The 23,189-nt window shown below is 39.6% G+C and overlaps 1 protein-coding gene across 1 annotated transcript; it reads right to left on the bottom strand.

Moving 5' to 3' along the window:
* Positions 1–7,621: 7,621 nt before the first annotated feature.
* LOC110879277 (xyloglucan glycosyltransferase 4) lies at positions 7,622–11,552 on the bottom strand. The gene is made up of 4 exons (XM_022127701.2): positions 10,525–11,552; positions 10,123–10,431; positions 8,846–9,250; positions 7,622–8,530 (listed from the first exon to the last, which is right to left on the bottom strand). The coding sequence occupies exons 1-4, from the start codon at positions 11,167–11,169 to the stop codon at positions 7,889–7,891; spliced, it is 2,001 nt and encodes a 666-aa protein (XP_021983393.1). The 5' UTR covers positions 11,170–11,552; the 3' UTR covers positions 7,622–7,888.
* Positions 11,553–23,189: the final 11,637 nt, after the last annotated feature.

The raw sequence follows: 23,189 nt of genomic DNA, 5'->3' as shown, positions 1-23,189 counted from the left end.
TTTGAAACGATTTGACAGTTGATTTGATTGATATGTGTCAGGCGGCGGATTGGCAGAGATTATTTATTTACCTTTAATACCCCTACTTTACTTTCATATTTATTTTAACAGTTGCAAACTTTCTTCATTTTCCTTACAATCGTTCACAGTTTTTCCTTCCTCAGGTTAGTTTCTCTTCTCCATTTTCACTTTTACTTTGTTCTATCATGGGTGCCCTTAAGGATTTAGCGAGGTCATTCTCTCGGATGACACAAGAGGAGGTAGACCTATTTTGCCTTGAATATGGTATTGATAAAAAGTTTAATCCAACCGCCCCTTCTTGTGATGTTTCTATTGACAAACCGATTCCGGGTTCGATTGCTTTGTATTGTCGCCATTTTCAATGGTCCAATCTTCGTTACCCTTTTTCGCTTTTTGTTCTAAACTTGCTTGAGTATTACCGAGTATCTTTTGGGCAAGTTCATCCAAAAGGAATGGCTAGGGTTTTGCACTTTGAAGTGCTCTGTCGTGCTCTTGGCTATGATCCCTCTCTGTTGCTTTTCCGGAGGTTTTTTCGTTTAGCCAAAAATGGCGATTGGTTTACTTTTGAAGCGACAAAGGTTGATACTTGCCTTGTTTCATCAATGGTTACAACCCTTGGGTCCTGGAAGGATCAATTTTTCTGGGTTTCTGATTCTATCATTCCTTTTAAAATGATATGGAGGCGTCCGGATGCTGTTCTCAATGATCCGGAACCTTCTGAGTCTGATTTGAACGATGCCTTTCTTTCAGCCATTCGGGGGTGCCCTTCGAGGGTTCGTCCCTTTCCCGAACATTTGTTAGTGCTTTTAGGGGTTAGTAATATTTGGGCAAAAGCCGATCGGGATCCGGTGTTAATGAGAAATGGCGTTGGTATGCATTTTCCCCTTTTATGCCTTTTTACTTTACTTTGTTTGTGACTTATTTTTCTTTGTTTGTTTTATGGCAGTTATGTCTGCTTTGGATTTCATCAAGAGTGACGACACGTCCGATGTTATTTTTGAAGATGCTCCAACTGTTCCGGGTGAGAATGTTGTGGTGAGAACCTCTGAGCAAAGGTTTGAGGGCACGGGTTATGCTAATGTTGCCAATGTTAAGGGTTTTACCAAGTCTACTGCCCCTAAGTCTTCAAGTCGCCGATCTTCTCGGCGTTTGCTGAAAGCTGGGCCTCAATCCACTTCCACTGAGCCAGTGGATTTGACTGATGATATTGAGGTTTCGGAGGATCAGGTTGAAGCGGGTGTTGAACAAGATAAGGAGTTGGTTGTTCATGGCAAGAAGGTTCGAGGTAAGAAGGTTACCCCTGTTCAAGAATCATCAAGCAGGGACGCTGGAGGGTTGGATCCTGAAGGTGTTTATGTCCCTGCTTGGCAAGTGAAGAATGATGATACCTTCAAGGATGCTGCCGTTTGTGAGGATGCTCTTAGTCATCTTGCTCCTCCCTCTGTTCGTGAAACCATTGCTGAGACGGACGATGACTTTATGTTATCTCGCATGGTTCTAACTACTTGCAACCTTGCTGCCATGCTTCCTCAAGGGATTACACGCTTTCGCCAAAGGATGCGGGAGTATGAGGATTTCTCTAAGAAGAAGGACAAAATGAAATCCTCCCTAGCATCGATGAAGAAGGAAGTGGCTGGGTTTGCAGAGAAGGGGGCGGCGTGGAAGAAAGAGGTTGATGATCTGAAGAAGATGCATGCCATTGAGATGGGTGACCTGAGGAAGAGCTTTGAAGCAAATTTGTTGAAGTTGAAGGCTGATCGAGAGGCCTTGTCTGTCCAGCAGCAGGCTTTTCGTGAAGAAAAGGAAGGGTTGAAAGCTTCAGTTGGTCAGGTGACTGCGGACAATCAATGGTTGATCGAGCATGGTTTCCAGCAGGTGGTTACTTACCTTTTGCATTCCAAGGAATTTAACTCTGCCCTTGGTGATGTTTACACAAAGCTGCTGAACCTGGGGAAGCATCAAGGCCTTACTGCTGGCTATAAACTTCATGAATCTGGACAACCTTTGGAGAAGTCCCCCATGTTTCGCCCCGAGGCTTCTGATATCTTCAAGGCTTCCGTTGAGCAGATGGAGAGGCTAACCTACCCTTACATTCATGAGGTATCCTCTTGCTCTGGTAAGCCTTTGTCTGTTTTACAGGGATTGAAGCCTGAGGGGTTGAATGAGAAGGTTTGTGCTGAGGTTTTGGGTTCTTTGTCGAGGAAGAGGTCTTACTCTGGGGACAGTGATGATACCCTTTCGAGTCTGCCTGAAACTTCGAAGGATGCTGGTTTGGAAACCTCTGCTGTTGGTGGTGAAGAAGGTGCCAAGATGAAGAAGACTAAGAAAGCCAAAAAGTCGAAGGGTGAAGGTTCTAGGCCCTCTGATAACTGACATTTATTCGTAGCTTTCTTAGCAAACACTTTAATGTTTTGTAATGTTTTAAACAATGTTTAGGTTTTGGGAACCCTTAAGGTTCCTATGGTTGGTTAGGCCTATATGGCCGTTGAACACTAGTTTAATTTGCAAGCCACTAGGGCTTGCTTTGACTATCTTATGAAGGTCTTTTATGGCCTTTCTAACTATGACATGATGGTTATCGTTGGTGTTTTTGTTTGTTCCATTTGCTTGGTTTGTTTTGTGGGGTTTCAACCCTTCAAGCTTTTTGTATGGTTGCTGATGGGTTGAAGCCTTTAACCTTTCAGGCTCAGTACCTGTTTGTTGAACTTTGGGTAGCTTCTGATTTGGTTTGTATGTTTGGTTGATAGGCTTGTTTATTTATTCTTGCCTTGTCTTTGTTTACTTTGTCTTTATGTTTTTTACACTTTAAAGGGTTCAGTGCTGCAGTCACTTTGCCTTAGTGCTTATCATCAAGACGTAGTATCTATCCTTTTCTTTTATTTCGTTGTAATTTGTTTGATTTCGTAAGTCTATTTATTGAGTACATTTTTTAGACTTAAGGAACGATTGGTGTAGGCTGTTCAAACCTGTCTATGAGACATTGTTGTTTTTCTTTGATAAGTCTCATGGAGTTGTATTGATCTAGGAATTCACCCCTTATATAGGTCCATTCAACCCTTGAACCTATTGAGCAATATGGCCTGGGAGCTCATCCCCTTACATGGCCCTTGCCATGGAGTTTTTTGCTAGGTTCTCAACCTGATATTAGGATAGAAAGACAAGTTTGATAAAGTAACTTCATTCATTCAAGCAACATTTGCTTTTACAAAAGGTTTTTGTTTTGCTACAAACCAAACTTTCTAAACATAGAATTTTCTTAAAGTTTTTCCGTTCCAGTGCCTTGGGAGCCTTTTGCCTTCTAGATCTCCCAGCTTGTAGGACCCTCCTTTGTGTGCTTCGAGGATGGTGTATGGACCTTCCCATTTCGGGCCTAGTTTCCCTTGATTTTCTTTTTTGCTTGCTTCGTTGTTTCTGAGGACTAGATCCCCTGGCTTGAATCGTTCGTTCTTGACTTTCTTGTTGTAATAGCTTTCCATCCTTTGCTTGTATTTGGCTTCTTGTATTGCTGCTTGATCCCGGGCCTCTTCTAAGAGTTGTAAGTTCAACATGGTCTCTTGTGTGTTTACCTCGGGATCCATGTTGACAATTCGTTGGGTTACAACTCCTATTTCAGCGGGGATTACGGCTTCGGATCCGAATACCAAGCTATAAGGTGTCTTTCTGTGACTTGCTTTTTCTGTTGTTCTGATTGCCCATAAAACGCTAGGCAATTCTTCCAGCCAATTACTTTCATATCTCCCCAATCTTGTTTTGATGCCTTCCACTATGCTTCTGTTGGTCCTTTCAACCTGACCGTTTGACTGCGGGTAAGCCACTGAGCTGAAGATTTGGTTGATCCTATACTCCTTGCACCAAAGGCTGAAGGGTTTCTCAGCGAATTGTTTCCCATTATCGGTGACGATTACCCCTGGCAGCCCATAGCGGCATATGATATTCTCCCATACAAAGTCTATGATTTGCTTTCCTGTGATTTTGGCAAGGGGTTTGACCTCTGGCCATTTGCTGAAGTAATCAATTGCTACCAACAGGAATTTTACTCCCCCTTTGCTTGGAGGGAATGGTCCAACAATGTCCATTCCCCATTTATGGAATGGCCATGCTGAGGTTATGGTGACCAAGTCATGTTTGGGACTTTTTGGTATTGGGGAGTGGATTTGGCAGGCATCACATTTCTTCAATTGCTCGACGGTATCCCGATGCATTGAAGGCCAGAAATATCCCAAGTTCATGAGTTTTGCAACCACCGACCTAGCTCCGAAATGAGCTCCACATATTCCTTCATGCACTTCTTTAACCAAATACTTGCTTTGTTCAGGGCCCACACATCTTAGCAATGGTGCAAGGTATCCTTTTTTATAGAGGATTTCTCCTTGCAACACATACTGTCTTGCTTTGATCTTTACCCTTTCAGCTTCTATTTGATTGTTGGGTAGTTCGTTGTTTTGAAGGAATTTCTTTATGGGAGTCATCCAATTTGGATCTTCCTCGGTGACCACATCTTGTACTTCCAATTCGTCGATTGAACGAGCCTTCAACACTTCAACCGACACCTTTTTTGTGAGGTGGGCGAATGTGAGGGACGCTAATTTGCTTAAGGCGTCAGCCTTTTTGTTTTGGGATCTTGGAATCTGTTTGATGTTGCATGCCTGGAAGGTGTTCATTAATTCCTTCGATTTTTCTTTGTACCTTCTCATGTTGGGCTCCTTGGCGACATAGCTGTCATTGACTTGGCTTGATACTAGTAGCGAATCAGTGAACACTTCAAGCTTTTTGACTTTCATTTCTTTGATGCAACAAATACGGGACCAAGGATGGTCCAATGTGGAAGAAAGAGAAACAGCCGGAAAGGACGTAGAAGAGAGAGACACCGATAAATTTGTCTCTAAAGGCTCATTTGTGAGGAGGATGTGAGAGGGAAAAAGAGAGGGAGTGACGCCCGTGACAAGGAGGAGAAAGAGGGCCGATCAAGACGGGGAGTGTCGATGTCAAGCGCCCGTCCCCTACCTCTATGGATGATATTAATATCATTATTGTTTTTTAGATAATAAGGTGACCCACCCAATAGAGGGTGTATTCATTCATTTATGTTTTGTGTTTTGGATCTTTTAGGTGATTGTAGTAATATCACTGGTTGGTGTTGTCAGGAGATTTATTGAAAGTTTCAATACAGTTATAAATATGTATAAAAACCATTCATGCATCCAACATCTTTTACCTGAAATAAGACTATAAATGAAACCTGAGAAATATTATTTCCCTAAAAAATGGCCCCCAAAGATTTGTACTCTCTGTTGTTTAATTATCATTACTCAAATAACAAATTATAGTTTAAGGGAATTATGGATATTACAGAAGTTGAACAAAAGTCCCCAATTGTCATTCCACCCAAGATCCCCTAAATGAACCAAAAGTTGACAAAGAAATGATGCGGTTAGAATGACGATTATATTTTCATTTACCCTAAAATGAGTGACAGGTTGAAATGAGCTATGTTTTATCTCTAACGGGTCAACTGAGTTAAATGGGTCGGAAGTCACACAAATGTTTATAATATGCTTGCAACCTTCTAAAATGCCTTACGATGAAAACGTGGATATTTATTACATAGCTTATAATACGCAATTGTTCACTAGCTTGACATGTCGGCTATGCAGATATATCGTTGCGATTAATTGCATAGCCGACATGTCAAGCTAGTGAAGAATTGCGTATTATAAGCTATGTAGTTAATATCCAGATATATCGGTTATCGGTACCCTACCGAGATACCAGTGCAAAATATCGGCAATATTGACCGATATTTGACCAATATATCACTGATTCTCCCGATATCAGTACCTTTCTTCTTATTTCTACCTTTGGTCTTTCTTCTTATTGCTGATATTAGTGTTTTACTCTTAAATGTTGGTGTTTTAAGTCTTAGTCAGTTCCTAATTGCTACAATTGTTAGTGTATTGCAAGTTGTAAAAGGTTAATTTATTAATGGTAGGAGAGTGTTGTTAGTGTTAAATTGCTATATATATAAATTTAATATGATATTAAAATTACCGATATCCCATCGCGATAACCGATATCTCAAATATTAGTTCTTAACCAATATCCAATATTTTACAGCATTAACTTATGCATAATTTGTATAGAGAGATTAGGTTGAAAAAGAGAAAAAAAAATGCAAGAGAGGCTCATTCATTTAAGTATGGAGAAGTCCTTTTTGATAACTATGGGTGGGCCAAACCCTAGTGGGTTGGTCGGGGATAGGGACATAGGGCGAAACCCATTGGACCAGACCCAAATTGACCTTAATACGTTCAATAACAAAAAAATAATAATATCGATATTGAAGGAGTATTACAATAAAAAAATAATAATATCGGCCGGCACGAGTTCAAGTGAAAATTTTCTTTGGGTGAAAACAGGTTATTTTTTAAAAATCACTTTAGTTCGGGTCTAAACAAGATCATGCTTAAATTAGGTTGGATTGGAATCGGGTGAAAATAGGTTGTTTCTGAAAGGTCACTTTAGTTCGGGTCTAAACAGGATCGTGCTTAAATTATGTTGGATTGGAATAGAGTTTAGAAAAAAAATCAAAATGGCTTCACCTGCTATATTTATATTTATGGCTGCTAGCGACAACGCTGAAAACCTAGGGAGGCGACAACGATGGCGGTGGAGATCACTGATTGTTGTTGCAATAACAATCATTAGGTTGTGAAGGTGACCAATAGGTGGCGGTGACAAACAATGGTTATGAATATTATGTCTATTTGAACCAATCAACTTGGTCGTTGTCAAATTGAGTCTGTCCAAATTGACCATTTATTACATTAATAATTAGAGTAGACTAAAATGAATCCGAATGTAATCCCTTCTTACCAAAATCAATCCATACGTCATGATTGCTTAACTTATCTAAAGCCTCATAAAGAATGAATCTTGATATTAATAACATTTTTCATAATCATATTTAATACATCAACTATTTATGACATTACAAAAAGTCCATTTAGACCAGTCTCAAAACTTTACCTATTCTGACACGTTATCCAATCTTCCAAACCCGCCCATTTCGTTACATATACTATGACATTACAAAAAGTCCATTTGGACGAGTCTCAAAACTTTACCTACTCTGACACGTTATCCAATCTTCCAAACCCGCACATTTCGTTACATACACATAAATTAACAAAAAGAACCTTTGATTAGATCTTCCTCAATCTGGCTAGTGGGTAGCTTGTATAAACTCAGAATTTTATTATTCGTATTCCTGCAAATATATATTGAATATTTTCCGGTCCCGCTTATTTTGTGGCTCCTCTTTCGAATTCAAGAATGTGAATCTTCACATGGCTGTTATGACATATGACCTTTCTGGCACAACTTGTAAAGCAATCAATACTTCATGTGCCCGGTACGAATACACGCAATTTCAAGGCATAACTAATAATACGAATACGCGCAAATCAATCTGATCCTGATGTACGCATTATTACCCTGCATTTATGCAAGAAACTATTTCCACGACGCAAAACATGTGACATCGCTAGAATGTAAACAACACACTCAAATACATGTTTACTACTTCAACAAGATCTCAAGATTCTCGACCAAAAAGCGTAATCAACAACAATGTAACACGAAATGAATCTTTATATAATAACTGTTTTAAGGTAAGTATCGACCACTATTAACTGAACAACGAATTTAAGAATTAAGAACACTTGTGATTATTTATACAACAAAACCAAAAAAAAATCAACTCTGATATCCTTTCACGTATATCGTTCTATATATCCGACGGGATAATCTCCTTATTGAATCCGTATGTACCGACACTAAATCCATATAACCGAAACTCGGCCCGTTTTCAGTTTACCTGCTCGCCGATCAAGTCTAACCCGACCACAAGAAACGACAAACCTTGAAACAACAAGAAATAGAAATGAATACCATGAGCTGATAACAGACTTCTAGCAGCAGCAGTAAGCAGCAGGAACGCGAGTGCGAGTTCCCTCCGGTAAATCTTGTTCTTCTTCTTTTCGTTAACTGCAGGAGTCTCTTGTTCCTTCAGTTTCCCGAGCATTTCGAGTCCGGACTCCGATAACCGTCGTTGAATCTTTTCTTCGTTGAAACTTTTTGATTCGCGTTCTGCGAATGCCAACAGGTCTGATTCTGATGACCTCCCGGTTTTCTTGGTGACGACCCATTCGTAGGCGCTTCCGAGCTGGAACAGGCCCGAGATCATTGCGTTAAACTTGGTTACCGACATTGTGTTCTCGAACAGCAGGTATGGCATTAGGAATGGGAATGACTTCGGTGATGGGATGATGTTCAAGATTGACATTGTAACCGGGACGTAACAGATGACCCAGATTGGTAACTCGGCTTCGGGTATGAACATTGTTAACGGTAGGATTACGCAGAACAGGGTGAAAGAGTAAAAGGGTAGGATCATTTTTCGCAGGAGGAAGAATAAGAAGATCAAGTTCATCTTTTTCCACTTTGATATCTGCAAAAACATAAAAAGCTTAATAACTTTTCATGGGTGCTACTATATGGGACGTATAAACGGCAAAAACGGTCATACGGGCCATATGGCCTTTGTCAGTCTAACACATCATACGACACGTATGATGTGTAATAACACCAATTCATACGGGCCGTATAAACATCACGAGCCATATGATTATCTACTATAACACTTATACAACTCCGTATAAGCCCTCATACGGCCCGTATGATGTGTTAGTGGTGTGCGTATAGTTGAACCCATTTTCATATATTTTTTTTTAAAAAAAGTGGATGAATAATGAATTTAACAAACCTTGGAAGAAATGATTGCAGGGAGGCAGAGACGGAAGAGTTGCATGGGGCCCGAATGCCATCGATGTTGTTGTTTCTTATAAGCTTCATAAGACTCGGGTAACTCGCAAAGAACTCGCACATCGTTAAGGTAAATGAACTTCCAGCCATGCAAATGTGCTCTAACAGCAATGTCCATGTCTTCAACCGTTGTTCTTTCAAGCCAACCACCGGATTCTTCCAACGCTTTGATCCGCCACACGCCCGCAGTGCCATTGAACCCGAAGAAGTTGAGAAAGTGACCGTTGACTTGCTGTTCGACTTCAAAATGGAAGCACAAGTTGATGTTTTGTAGTCTTGTGAGTAAGTTTTCGTCTTTGTTCACAAATGACCACCTAGCTTGAACAAGACCCAAGTCGGGTTTCCCCTGAAATCACCCGAAAATTACGGATCATTAGACGATTTCATCCGGCTAACTTTATGACTTTAACCATCAAGTATTTTGGGCTAAAAAACAAGGCTTACTAGCTTTCTACTTTAACACATGTATTAATATGGTAAATGTATCCATTTTAGTACCATAACGGTATGCGAACTTTTGAGTTTATTTGCTACTATAAACATAACCAAATTTGTTATCCGATGACATTTATGTGGCGTACAAGCGACGATGCCTTTATGGACGTTTTATGCAGACGAAGACAGAAGCAGTAAATTTGAAAATAAAACATAAAACCATCAACCTCCAACCGCCGCCTCCAACTGTCGCACCACTGCCGCCACTCTACAACCACACACCTCCAACCATAGCACTGCCGCCACCTCCCTGCAACCACCCACCATCCCTGTATCAAGTCAACCGCCACCAAACTGACTTACGATAAGTTCGAGTCTTGATCTGTCCGCACGGGGGGGGGGGGGGGGGGGGTCGGTTGTTGGTGGCGGCGGGTGGAGGGTGAAGGGGATATCAGAGGAAGGGTAGCTCGGAGAATTGGTAACCGACGGAGAACAAGATAGCTTACAGAGAAGGGGTACTCACAGGCCCACAGGAAAATGACACCTAATCAATTTACATCTAAAAAATACCACATATTTAGGTGATAAACAAAAATTAAAAGCACTTGTGAATCAATGTACCATACTGGAACAACACTAGTGAAAATAATTAACCTTTAAATGATTTTGCTTAATCACCAACAAACAAAAACAATAATACAACACAAAAAAAGTGAAACAGTTGCTAAATATATAGTGTGTGACCAATTATTGATGAGATATATAGTATATTAAGTTTGTTACCTTAAAGTGAGGAACTGTCAGTTTAAGGAAATCCGGATTAGGCTGAAAATCTGCATCCAAAATGGCAACAAATTCATAGTTTTTGACATAATCACAAGACATTGCTGAATGAAGATTTCCAGCTTTATATCCTGTTCTAACAAATCTGTGTCGGTAGATTATGTTCACCCCTTTCTCTTGCCATAAATTCACTTCATTTCTTATCAAAATCTGTAAAACCTCATCACTTGAATCATCCAAAACTTGTATCAAGATCCTGTCTTTTGGCCAATCCAGTTGACAAGCAGCTGCAATTGATTGCTGATACACCTACAAAACCCCCCCCACAAATATAATCAGCAAAAGATTGATAAAAGATTACAACTTTTTTTTTTTTTTTTTTTTTTTTTTGTGATTTGGTACCTCTCTTTCATTGCACATAGGGATCTGAACAAGAACCATTGGGAAAGTGGAAGGATCTTCAAGATCATAGCTTTGATCATCAATGTTAATCACTGGCTTTATTTTCTTGAATTTGATCCAAAAGAAGCCAATTCCAAGTATGAATCTATCAAGAGACTGGATCAAGAACAGCAACACACAGAAGTGTGACAACATGGTGATAGATGGAGCAATATATTCAGCTCTGAATGAAATCCAACCCATGTAAGACAAGTGTAACAGTCCCATAGCTTCATTAGGGATAAAGTTCAAGTCCCAGTTTTGAAAATAAGCAAACACTTCAACACACAAAGCGAAAATAGATATAGCAAGAAATGCTCTTATGAATCTGTACATGATCTTTTCTTTGTACTTGACTTCATCTTTGATTGAATCTGATAAAGCAATCCTTTTTTTAACAGAAAGAAAAGTCTTGGAGAACCCCATTGTTATCCATGGGAAGAAAGAGAGGATTCTTTGAGCTTTGAGTAAAAGCAGCCAAGAAAACTGCTTTGTGCTTGCTGTTTTTTGCTTTTCAAGAAACACAGATGTTTCTGAATCATCAACTTCTACTAAAGAGATGTTGCTTGATTTGTCTATTGTGACCACCACAGAGCTTGGTGCCATTTTCTTGAAGATAAATCCACAAATCCCAGATGGGATTTTGCAGAAAATGGATCAAGATTGAAAGAAAGTGATGAAAGTTACTAAATTTTGAGCGAAGATTGATGACCCATATAACAATTTGGAGTCTTGGAGGGTTTTAAGGTGAAATCTGGATCTTAAAGAATGGAGAATGGGGAAGTTGACTAGTCAAAGTGTGTATTTTTTTAGAGAGAGAAAAGTGTGATTGTTGTGTGAAAAATGGAAGGTTCATGGAGGTGGGTTTGAAGACTGGAAGTTTAAATGTGGAAGGGTTTGTTTAATTTCTTGGGTGGATGGACAAGTGAGGAAGATGCCATGAGGTTTGGGTCAACTCTATCTAGGTCTAAAATCTAACTCATGTGCTATGACATAATATGTAGATTTATGGCCATCATTACGTTACAGAAATAGAAATAAGAGATTTGTATATTGTCACAATTAATTTAAGTGGATTCTTGTTTCCTTTTAAATTTTACGTAGAGTTAATGTACCGTTTAAAAAAAATTACGTTTTTCGTCCGCGTGATTTGTTTAAAATAATCATTAGAGCTCTCTCTTTCTCTCTCAACCATTTGGGAACAAAGTATTTTAGGCAACTAGGGGTTCAACAACAACAGTTAACCGGAAACAGGGGGTTTCAGGCAACAAGTTAATCGAAAGCAGTTAATCGTATTCAAGGGGTTTCAGGCAACAAGGGGTTCAACGGCAGTAAAACTCTAAGTCGTGAAGTGATAGTATTTGACTTCTTTCTCTCATCAGTCGTCAATCGTATCTCGCTCTCACCAGACGCCACAATGAGCCAATTGTTATTTGCTATATATTCATTGCCTCACCTACCTCAACCTGAGCCTCATCCTCAGACAGTTGGACCTTAGTCGTGACCCGATAGGGGAGACATCGAAGGAAACATTCAGGATCTATGGTTGTTCAAACCACTCGTCGCTCGCTCAGAAAATTACGTGCTCGAATATGCTTGTTCAGATTTCGCTCGGTTGTAAATGAGCCATGGACGAGCAAAGGTCCGCTTGGTTAGGCTCAACTTGTGAACAACCTTAGTAGGTTGTGGTTAGGTGGTCTGGTGGTGGTGTACAAGTGTTTTGTAATGGTCCAGTGGTGGTGTATGGAGTTTGAAACAGAGGTACAACCATTTGGGTATGAACATGGCTATTGAAATCAGCAAACATGAATCAGGTGTTTGGCTCTCAATTTGTCATATTTCTCGATGCAAAAAACAGAGTCGTGCAATTGTATACAAACTATCATAAAACATTGAAACGGGTCTTAATTTGTCATATTTCTCGGTGCAAAAACAGAGCCGGGTTCTTGATTTTGAATACTTTGTTTTGGATAATATTTAACTTTCTCTCTCTCTAAAAATCTAATATTTATTAGTAGAGCATCGGATTTCCAGTTAGGGCGATTGAGTTGGCTCAGAAGTATAATGTTGAAGGGTATCCTACTTTGTTTTGTTTGTTGATGGTGTTTATAAGCCGTATAAAGGTGCGAGAAATAACTTGTTGTTATTAATTGATTTTGTTTTTTAAATGATTTATTGTTTGTGTAAGATTAAATTTATAACTATAAGTATTTAATCATGTAGCTATTATAATCATTTATATTATATAGATCAAAATATATGAAAACCTTATAATATATTAGTTGGTAATTGTTGATGAACATATTTACCCTAATTTAGTTAAGGTTTTCATTTGGATGTATTTAAGGAGATGAGTAGTGAGGGTTTTAGGTTAGCCATTAATCATAACATCACATACAATTCGACCTCCTCTCTCTCTCCATACTGCGAAATCTGTACCCTTAAGAATCTGGAACTACCATCAGTAACATAGATCCTAAATAGGAACCAGATCAAGCTGACAATCATGTCTACATTGATGTCTACATCAGGATTATTTGTTGGCATGTCTGTCGTAATAGTTGTTATTTACATGTTTTTTCATTGCATATTAACAGAACTGATCTACGGTTTGTGGATTTGATTTTTCTTTGAAGAAAAGTCAATTCGTTTCCTATGTTTAGATAAATAGATGTGATGAGTAATTTTAAGTCGGGGTGTTTAAGATTGCATTCTCTGGTTTTCGGATATTCAAAAAAATTGGAAGGTGAATTTTAATATCCGAACCCTTATCCGAAATTATGGATACAAATTCGATATTTAAACGAATATCCAAATTTATGAAAAAAAATCAAAAACTTTGTTTCATGTATAGATTAATACTCAACATGTATTCGATTATCCAAATTTCTAACATTGAAAAGAAAAAACATTGATAAATAGACATTCAAATCCGAGTATTTACTATTTTCCCATATTTAAACTAAATACAGTACTCATATAATATAATACACACACACACACACACTATGTCTTATAGTACTCATTTTGGAACCACAATGCTTATATAGATTACACTACGTTAGATCAGATACGTCAAAACACGTGTTTTAGTATGATTAATGCATCACATAACATGTCGTCAGTTATAAACAACTAAGGTGTCGACGCCGCAAAGCACGACCTATGGCAACAATCTAGTTTTTGATTAAACAGAAAGTAAAAATGAAAACATGTTAATGTTTATTGTAACTTGTTATAATATATATAAGGTTGAGTTATCCAATACAGTCTCCTAAATCTAGGAATGATATAAAGACACAATGGATCGTAAGATATAACACAATGCTGAGGAAAAAAAACACGATGGCGAAAATAAAAAAAAAACCACAATGCCAAATAAAAAGACACAATGATTTGAAGAAAAATTCTAAAATCTACAAGCTAAAAATCCAAAAGTGAAACATGAAATCTAAGATCGTAGAGTTTGGCGAGACGGTTCCAATACCGCTAGAATGAGTTCAATCGGAGTTCGTTTCATACCCTTTCTATGACTTTCTAGTTTTAGGAGACTATGTATTTGAAATTTTGAACCAAGCCAATATATATAATTGTCTATTTTGTATAAGCATTTTCAATAAAAATGTCTAGGGTTACAAATAAGTTAGACCTAGGCATAAGGTTGAATAGAAAAGCTCGAATACTTGTATAAAAATTTATTTAGTATGTATAAAAATTGGATTAACAAAGCTCATGTCAGATTCAAACAAACTATAACAATCATCAACTCAAAACTCATTTTTAAATGTCCATAAATAATAACTTTGTAAAAACTAGAGTTGAGCCTTTATAATCTCAACCTTGGCTAGTTCTGTGTTTGAAATTTTGTGCTCAAGCACGAGCTCAATATCAATAAAAGCATTACTCAATTAAGCTTGATTTTAAGTCGATGATAGGTTGCTCGATATAAGCTCAACTCCTTTATAATACTAACTTTATGTTTAGTAAGTGTTTGAACGTGTTTCTTTTAACTTGAGTGATGTAGTATTTTGATACTAAGAAGTTGTAATCTTAATCGTCTTACGAGAAATTTGAAAGTTAATTCAAATCCGTATATGAAATACTTACCAAAGTTCGAATTATAAAAAAAATAAAACTGAATTAGAAAACCAAAATTAATAAAAATAAACCTAATAATTATTTTAAAAAATGGATATAAAAATAAGTACATATAGAGAGGTTTTTTTATAGTAACAAAAACCGATTCTCTACCCAAACTTTAAATCAGATGATTTTTCTATACAAAAACCGAATGACCCTCATTCATTCATGACCACTATGACCCTCAACGTCAGTGCCATGTCATCCACCTCTAATCCACAATTCAAAACCACCACCCTAAGAGTGTGGTCATGACCCAAGCCACTATCCCCTTATTTATTTTAATTTATCTTTGTCTAAAGAAAAAAGAAATTATTACTTGAAAAATGGAAAGGAGGACCATAGTTGTCATGGTTTAATCCATGTGAAGGGGTATGGTCCCAGAAAGCCGCGCAGACCTTCCTCCAGGTCGCGCACAGGACCATACTCCTTAATCAGCAAAATGTTTAATCCCAACCTCGCGCGGGCTACTCCGGCATTGATTGACATAGCGCGGGGTCTAAACAAAAAAGAGCATTAATCTCAACACTTAGCTTTCTGGATAAGAGTCTTCAGCAACTATAATCCTGCGCGGGCTAGTTACGTGCTCAGTAAGGGTCGCGTAGGACCTTTAGCGCATGACCACTTCAGAAGGTACAAAAGGTACAAGTGGCAGACAAAAAGAGTCAATCCGCATCCTCCAGGCTCTGCTCAATCGTGCTCCACGATCGTCTGACGTGCAGGAGACAAAAAGTACTCAAGGACACCTACGTGGCACCAATCACAGGGCAGAGACATCTGTCCCACGATCTCCACTTACCAGCTGATGGCAGAGGGACAACGAGGCCGACAACAGTGACACGTGGCTCCAATCACGGTGCGCCAACACCGGAAAACTTCTAGAAGCCATTAACGGTCGACACCAATGAGACAAGGAGCATATCCGCTACGTTGTCGCCTTCCGGCCCAAGGCCCATCAGCCCACATCCTCTACACCTCTCCGGCTATAAATAGAGACCTTAGTTCACAGGTTAAACCATTCTATTCCCTCTACTCTCACTCTTTACTCACTTTAATCTCCTCAAAGCAGATACTTATTCTCTCACCGGAGTCTGGTTAAGAGGGAAACCCCCATATTCCCCTCTTAGCGAGCTAACGGTGTTTCTGTTTTGCAGGATTAACCCGTCATTAAGGAGCTCAGGAACTCAAAGAAGATTAACCCTTATGGTTGAAACATAAATCAAATTAATTAACGCTCAAATTAGTTACGTGTTTCTTCATTGGCGCCCACCGGTTTTTTGCAAATCACACTCATCTTCTTTTTCTGAGCTGTCTCAAGTTGTTTTTTCCTTCTATCATGGCTGGTCAAGAAATCGTTCTCGATTTTGGCTTCAGAACAAACTCTAATGCAGTGCTGGGGGAGGACAATCAAAACATCCAAGCCCAACATGCAGAAGAAATCGGTGAAATCGAAGTAGTCACACTGGGGGACCCCGCGCGAGCATCACTCGCATCACTCAGACGGTAACCCCAGGAATCAATGGTGCTGGACCCTCGAATCCAGCTCCATCTCAGAATATTTCGGCGCTACTAGGGCTACCTGAAGGCGAAACTCTAGCCTCATGGTACGCCAAGCAAATCGCCACCATCAATGCGGCGTATCAATCTTTGAGCGTACAACAAGCAGTGTTAACGGCAGAACCGTCCTTGGTTACACCACAGGGCCAGAGTCAGGGGGCGCGCCAAATTCCCCCATAGCAAAATCTCCAAGGAAGAGTCAACAGGCCTCCCCCCCAGAGAAGACCAAGCGTGCATGACATGCGCGATACACGGGGAGAAACGGAAAGCTATTATGACCACCCGTCTAATGTCCAGAGATGACCAGTTCATAGCCGGCTCACGCCGCGCAACATGAACAACGAATGGGATGATACAGACCCAAATGACCCAACATGGCAAGGTGACGAGGGTTCCTCTGTTTTCAATCGCTTGCAAAGAAATCATGAATACTACAGGCCAAGGCAACACGTCGGATACAACGAAAAGGCAGAGCGAGACTTTCGCCTCGCCTATCGACCAGCTGAAGCTACAGAACACTCAAAGTTCATCCCAAAGATCGCTTTGGCGCCATTGTCAAAGGAAAAATTGCCTCCAACGGTTGGGAAGTTTAACAGGCTGACTGATCCTGATGATCACGTCAGAGTACACAAGCGCTGGTTGCATGGGAGGATGGAATATGCCCATGTGGTGCTGTAACACCCGTCTTAAAAATTCTTATTATTTTATTATAAAATAAGCAACTTGCAAAAACAAAATGCATTTCTACCAAAAACTTAGTTAATAGCTAAGTTTTACGTCGTCATAGTGTATTAACATAACCAACTGCATATTTAAAACATTCAAGATTTTGTAGTATTGACATAACAACGTTATCTAAACACAATTAGATTAGTGCGGAAGCTTCAAAACTTGTGTTCAGTTCTTTAAAACTTGCTTGACCGTCATCCATAAGATCCACATCATCACCTAGGGTCAAAACCATTAAAAACATTAGTTTTGACATTAATTTAGTACATATAAACGAATTCCGACATCGAAAAGTGAATAAAATACATAGTTTACTGGGCTCTACCGTAAATTACGGTATCTACCGTAATTTACGGTAGACACTGTAAAATTTTGGTCTGCCGTAAATCAGTAGAGATCCACCGTAAGGCTTTTGTTTTCCACCGTAAATTACGGTGGAGACCGTAATTTACGGTGGGCTCTGTAACTTTGTCATTTAACTATTTTGTTGATTTTGCCCAAATCCGCATGCCGTTTTAGGCTATTTCTTCCCTATATGTCTGTAAATTCATCACGGACATGTTCATTTCGACTATCATACCAACATTTGACTCACCGATCATACGGCTAAAAATTACTGTACTATCATTTATTCGACCCATTCTATCTTTACCCATTTTTCTACCATTTAACTAATAAGTTTATGGTGCCTTATGCCCATCATCCAGGCTTAGTACCACTCGCATTTCCCTTACCAATTCCTATGATTCAATGCTTTAGTGATTGATATCGCCATTGTTATCCGATTAAAACACTAATGTTGTGTTTTACACAATTATCCGACCCGTTGGCTCATCTTGTGGAAAAACCTCCAATATGATGACTACCAAACGGTTCCTTATCAATTCTAATGCCTATTAGCTCAAGTAACGATCATGGTCGCTACAATCAACACCATAACTATTCTACGATGTAATTACACACAATTTAACAACAATTCGCTTAATGTAACGGGTCAAGTTACATACTTGCGTAATTCAGCAACATTGGCTTTTAACCGTAATTACCCATTCCCGGGCTTGTCAATCTTAGCGTACCGCGTCCATTCCATGGGTTACGTTTTTATATTTCAATTTTAATGAGTGACGTTTAGCCTCTTTAACACTACAAATTCAACCCCTGTTTGACCCGTTTGGTTGTTTAACGGGAACCACCATTTTACAACATACCAAACCGGTTCTAACCAACATTTAACCCATTTACTTATCTAGTGATCTTCGTCACTTCAACTAGACATCCAAATTCAAACACTATTCTAATTCAAGTCTACTAGTAAAAATACATAATAGACATAACGTAACGCAACCGTGGTCACGTACATTCAAGCCACTTCATTTTCAACCGATTATGCTACATTATTTGACCCGTTGGGTTGTCGAGTGATAGCCATCACTTCAAGGACAAGCCAAAACTTAATTATACCATTAATTTGGCCCGTTTGATTGTCGAGTGAGCTTCGTCACTTCAATGACATATCAACCATAGTTTATCCGTTTATTTTGACCCGTTTGGTTTGTCGAGTGAACTTCATCACTTCTATGAACAACCAAACTCAGGTATTACATTACATTTCCATTAACATTTCTAAGAACAATATTTATGCATAATGTAACGAAACTAAAAGTTACATACCTTCAAGGCTTTCCTTTCAAGCGCGTATCGCCCCCGGCTTGCCCGATTGAAAACTCGGTTTCCTTGCCTATAGAGTTCAACCATAGATGTTTAGAACTCTATTCATAACACATAACGCATAATTCACCATATTAATCAAATATGCGTCTTTAGTCCGATTTTCAACATTTATCTTCTCTTAGGCATTATATCAAACACCTAAAGTGCATAATTTCATACTATTAGAAATCAAGTTCTTGACTAACTATTTAACCAAGATTTATACATCATTTCACATGTTCATGACAATTTTTCATATTAACAAATCTGGGTTTGCTTCATAGAGCTCAAATACACTAAGTCAACAAAGATAATCCTAGTGTTTAACATAATTCTACAATACCCACTTGACATATGAGTGGATGATTGTAAATTCACAAATTTTGAACATCAATTCAACAAGTAAATGACTAGGGTTCACTTCTAGACATAATTTCATTCCTAATTTCATCCAAACTTGATCATGCAAGCTCAGATTTCAATTCTCATGAATTCATCCAAAAATCAAGATGAAGCTATATGGTGAAATTTGTATACCTTATGATCCCTTCGTCGAGGTGATCGCTAATCTATGATTGGATTTCGATTTGGAGCGGATTTGAGCCTTCAATTAGGTGAAAATGCAAGAGCTAGGGTTTTGAGGGGAGTCTTGGTCGCCCTCTATGTTCTTGATCGATTCCAGCCACATCTAAGGATGTGTTTGGATTTTGATTTATTATGTTTTAATAACATAAGTTTCCATTTTAACATTTTTGGCCCCTCAATTAAAACCAAGTAAATCTCTAATGTTTTAATCAAGTTCCTTTGTTATAACTAGACTCTTGACTAACTAGGTTATTTTTTTTCTAGTTAGTTTATCTTTTGTTTATTTTACACTTTATAATTTCAATATAAAGTTTTATATTTTCGGGGTGTTACAGGTGCCATCTGTTTATCCAAACTTTCACGGGAGCTGCTCGCGGCTGGTTCGACAGCCTCCCACCAGGAAAGATCAAGTCATGGGTTGATCTCAGAACACAATTTGTAAACCACTTCAGTCAGCAAAGACGTTACCAGCGCGACACAGCTGAAGTAACAGACATTTGGCGAAGAGAGAACGAAGGTTTAGAAGATTTCATCACTCGATTTAACAAAGAGTGCTTGGAAATTGGTGGTGTAAGCGAGCAAATTATGCGCGCTCACTTCAAAAAATCCATTCGCTGTGATAGCCTTATCAGGACTATCACAGGAAAAGATGGAATGCCCAAAGAGTGGGATAAGCTCATGGAAGCCGCGAAGATAGTCGCGTAAACTGAAGAGTCACTGGCTGGCAACAAAAACTCTTATACTGAGGATCGATTTTCTAAGGGAAGCTCACGCGACAACAACAGACGAAACAAAGGCAAAAACCCTGGGTGGAAAGCCAACCACTCCAACGGTTATGACGAACGACCTCGTTATGAGGAACGATCTCGCTACAAAGAAGACGCGCGAGACACTATCGATCGCATTGGGTACAGGAAGGCGGTCAGGAATGAGAATCGAGAAAAGCATTGGACTCCGCTCATAAAGACACCTAAAGAGGTGCTCATGACGGAGAACCATGATTTTAAGGCACCAAGGCCTGTGACCAACAAGAAGGGACAAGATCCCAACCTGTATTGTGACTTCCACAAGGATACAGGTCATCTGACTGATGATTGTATCAGCTTAAGGCAAGAAATCGAAAAAGCACTGAAAAGTGGAAAGCTGGGTCATCTAGTAAAGAACGTGCGCAAAGTGACACGTCAGATTCAGCGCAACGATGATGGAAGAGACAAAAAGGTCAGACGCTTGGAAACACATATGGTCAACGGACCACGATATAGCGCGAGGGATAAAGGCAAGCGAACTTTCGAACCAACATGGGAAGCGCAACAGGTTATCTTCCCGGAAGTGTGCGGGGTCCACGCGCAACGCGCCCCATCGTCATTACTGGCATTATCGGCCATCACGAGATAGAGTGCGTATTCATTGACCCAGGAAGTACAGCAGATATCATTTATGAGCAATGCTTTAATCAGTTCGACGATGAAGATAAAGCAAGACTTGAGCCAGTCGATTACCCTTTCTCGGGATTCTGCAATGAAATGGTCTTCCCACTAGGCCAAATCAGCTTCCCCCTCACGCTTTCTGACGGGAAGCACTCAAGAACAACAACGGTCAACTTCATGGTGATGCATGTAAAATCAAGGCATGATGTTTTGATTGGGAGAGAAACCCAAGGAGAGCTCAACATGGTAACTTCCACGCCTCACTCAGCAATCGGGTTTCCAACCGAGACGGGGGTGGCAATTATCTATGCCAAAAAGGAAGTAATGTCAGCAGATGAGATACGCCCGACCAAAGCGCCAAAAGTCTCAGCAACAGAACCAGAAAAATGGGTTTTAAATCGCAAATACCCAGAACAAACGGTGACGATAGGCCACACTATCTCATCAAACATCAGAACGCACCTCAAACAACTTTTGTTCAGGAATACGGATATTTTCGCCTGGACTCCGGCAGACATGACCGGTGTCCCGCGCAACGTTACCGAGCACTGTCTAAACACTTATCCCTCCGTTGAACCAAAAGTACAAAGAAGGCGCAGTTTAGGGGCGAATAAGACCAAAGCAATGAACGAGCAAGTCTGTGAGTTGTTGAAAGCAGGAATTTTTAGAGAGGTGCGCTATCAGAGTTGGGTGGCAAACCCCGTAATGGTAGAAAAGTCAAATGAAGGATGGAGAATGTGCGTCGATTATACCGATCTCAACAAGGCATGCCCTAAAGATTGTTACTCTTTGCCTGAGATTGACAAAAAGATAGACTCTCTCGCTCCATACAGATGGAAATGCTTCCTAGATTGTTACAAAGGGTACCACCAGTGTCACAGCCCCCGATCCCTGATCCTCGGGAACGGGCGGCCGCAGGCCAGTTTCGGTGGTATCACGTTTATTTATTCAATTTGGCAGCGGAAATTTTCATCAGGACCGTAGTTAGGAAATATGTTATCAGAGTAAACCACCACATTTTATAACATTAAACACATGGGTAAAACTCAAGTTTTTAGTACATATAATTTCATAGGGATACACCCTATTTTATTTAAGAAAAACATCTATTTCTTTTTAGGTAAATTTATTGCCACTTTTCCAAGCCTTCAGTGCTGTCCAGCTGGCTTCTATTTGGCTTTCACATTTTGTTACCTGAAACGCGTTTTAAAAACATTTTGTCAGTGGGAAATACTGGTGAGTGAATCCCAGTTTAATCAAGTTTAAATAAAACCAATTTGCAGTATTGAGGGCACATCCGCAATTACATTTGTTTCCAAGACATCACAATTAACATCAGTGGTACAGTCATACTCAACTTATGGGATGTTACCACGCCAGTAACCAATTTTGTATACAAAACCCCAACATACCCACTATTTGTATTCTTTACAAATACTCAATAACTGCTTTGTATATATTTAATTTAGTGAGGTTTTGTAAAAACAGTAAACAAAAAGGTTTACAAAAGGTGAATCAACTCACATTGCTGTCTTAGGGTTTTTCAGTAATGATTTCCTGGGAATAATCTATAAATTACACAAATGTACATGTGTTAGTATAATAACCCATTTTAACATTAGTAATACCCTCCCCGAGACGGCATTCCAACGACTACGTCGGGTAGAACCACGACAGCCGTTACGGAACCGTAGATCAATCGGGCAGAGTATCTAATACGTCTCCAGGGGTTATAATACTTACATCGTAGCAGAACCTCGCTATTTTAGGGGGTATAATGCCCGGGTATTATCTCTACTATTCAGAAATTAAGTAAGAAAGAAAGATTTTGAACGATTGGAAATGAAATCCCGAGGCCTCCTTATATAGGGCTGAAAACTGGGTCTTTCGCGGCCCGCGTAAAGGATAAGCGGGGCTTACGCGGCCCGCGTCAACGCTGGTCAACAGCGTAGCTTAGCTGGGTCAGCTCGTACACCCGCCACGATGTCGACACGTGTCAGCTCCGGATGCCTCCGCGTTTCATGAACTCACGCGGCCCGCGTTAACTAACATAACTCTTACGCGGCCCGCTTGAACTAAAGAAATCAACAATGTCCGGTTTAACCCTGATACCGCCCGCGTGAATGGTTGGGGTGGGTCTACGCGGCCCGCCTCAACTCCTTTTTTTCTTATTTTTAATTTATTTTATATGTTATGATCTATTTCGAGTTCGGTTTTCACATACGGTATGTAATATAAGACATATTGGGACATGTTAAAATATACTAGGGTGTCGGAACTATTATGAGGGTGTTGGTGTTACCGAGGGTTGTTATATCCTCCCCACCTTGTTTTAGAGCTCGTCCTCGAGAGCTACTGGAACAAGTGTGGATATTTCTTTTGCATTTCTGATTCAAGTTCCCATGTATACTCAGGTCCTCTTTTGGAGTCCCACTTCACTTTGACCAAAACTAATCTTTTATGCTTGAGATTCTTAAC

Source organism: Helianthus annuus, chromosome 9 (genome assembly GCF_002127325.2).
Source record: "Helianthus annuus cultivar XRQ/B chromosome 9, HanXRQr2.0-SUNRISE, whole genome shotgun sequence".
NCBI classification, from domain to species: Eukaryota; Viridiplantae; Streptophyta; class Magnoliopsida; order Asterales; family Asteraceae; genus Helianthus; species Helianthus annuus.
This window is presented reverse-complemented; position numbering and strand designations above follow the sequence as displayed.

Excerpts from the sequence above, each read along its gene's own strand:
- LOC110879277 (XM_022127701.2), bottom strand. The coding sequence starts at position 11,169 with ATGGCACCAAGCTCTGTGGTGGTCACAATAGACAAATCAAGCAACATC. Across the intron at positions 9,251-10,122 it reads TGACAGTTCCTCACTTTAAG|GGGAAACCCGACTTGGGTCT; the intron begins GTAACAAACTTA and ends GGGTGATTTCAG. Across the intron at positions 8,531-8,845 it reads CTGCAATCATTTCTTCCAAG|ATATCAAAGTGGAAAAAGAT; the intron begins GTTTGTTAAATT and ends ATGTTTTTGCAG.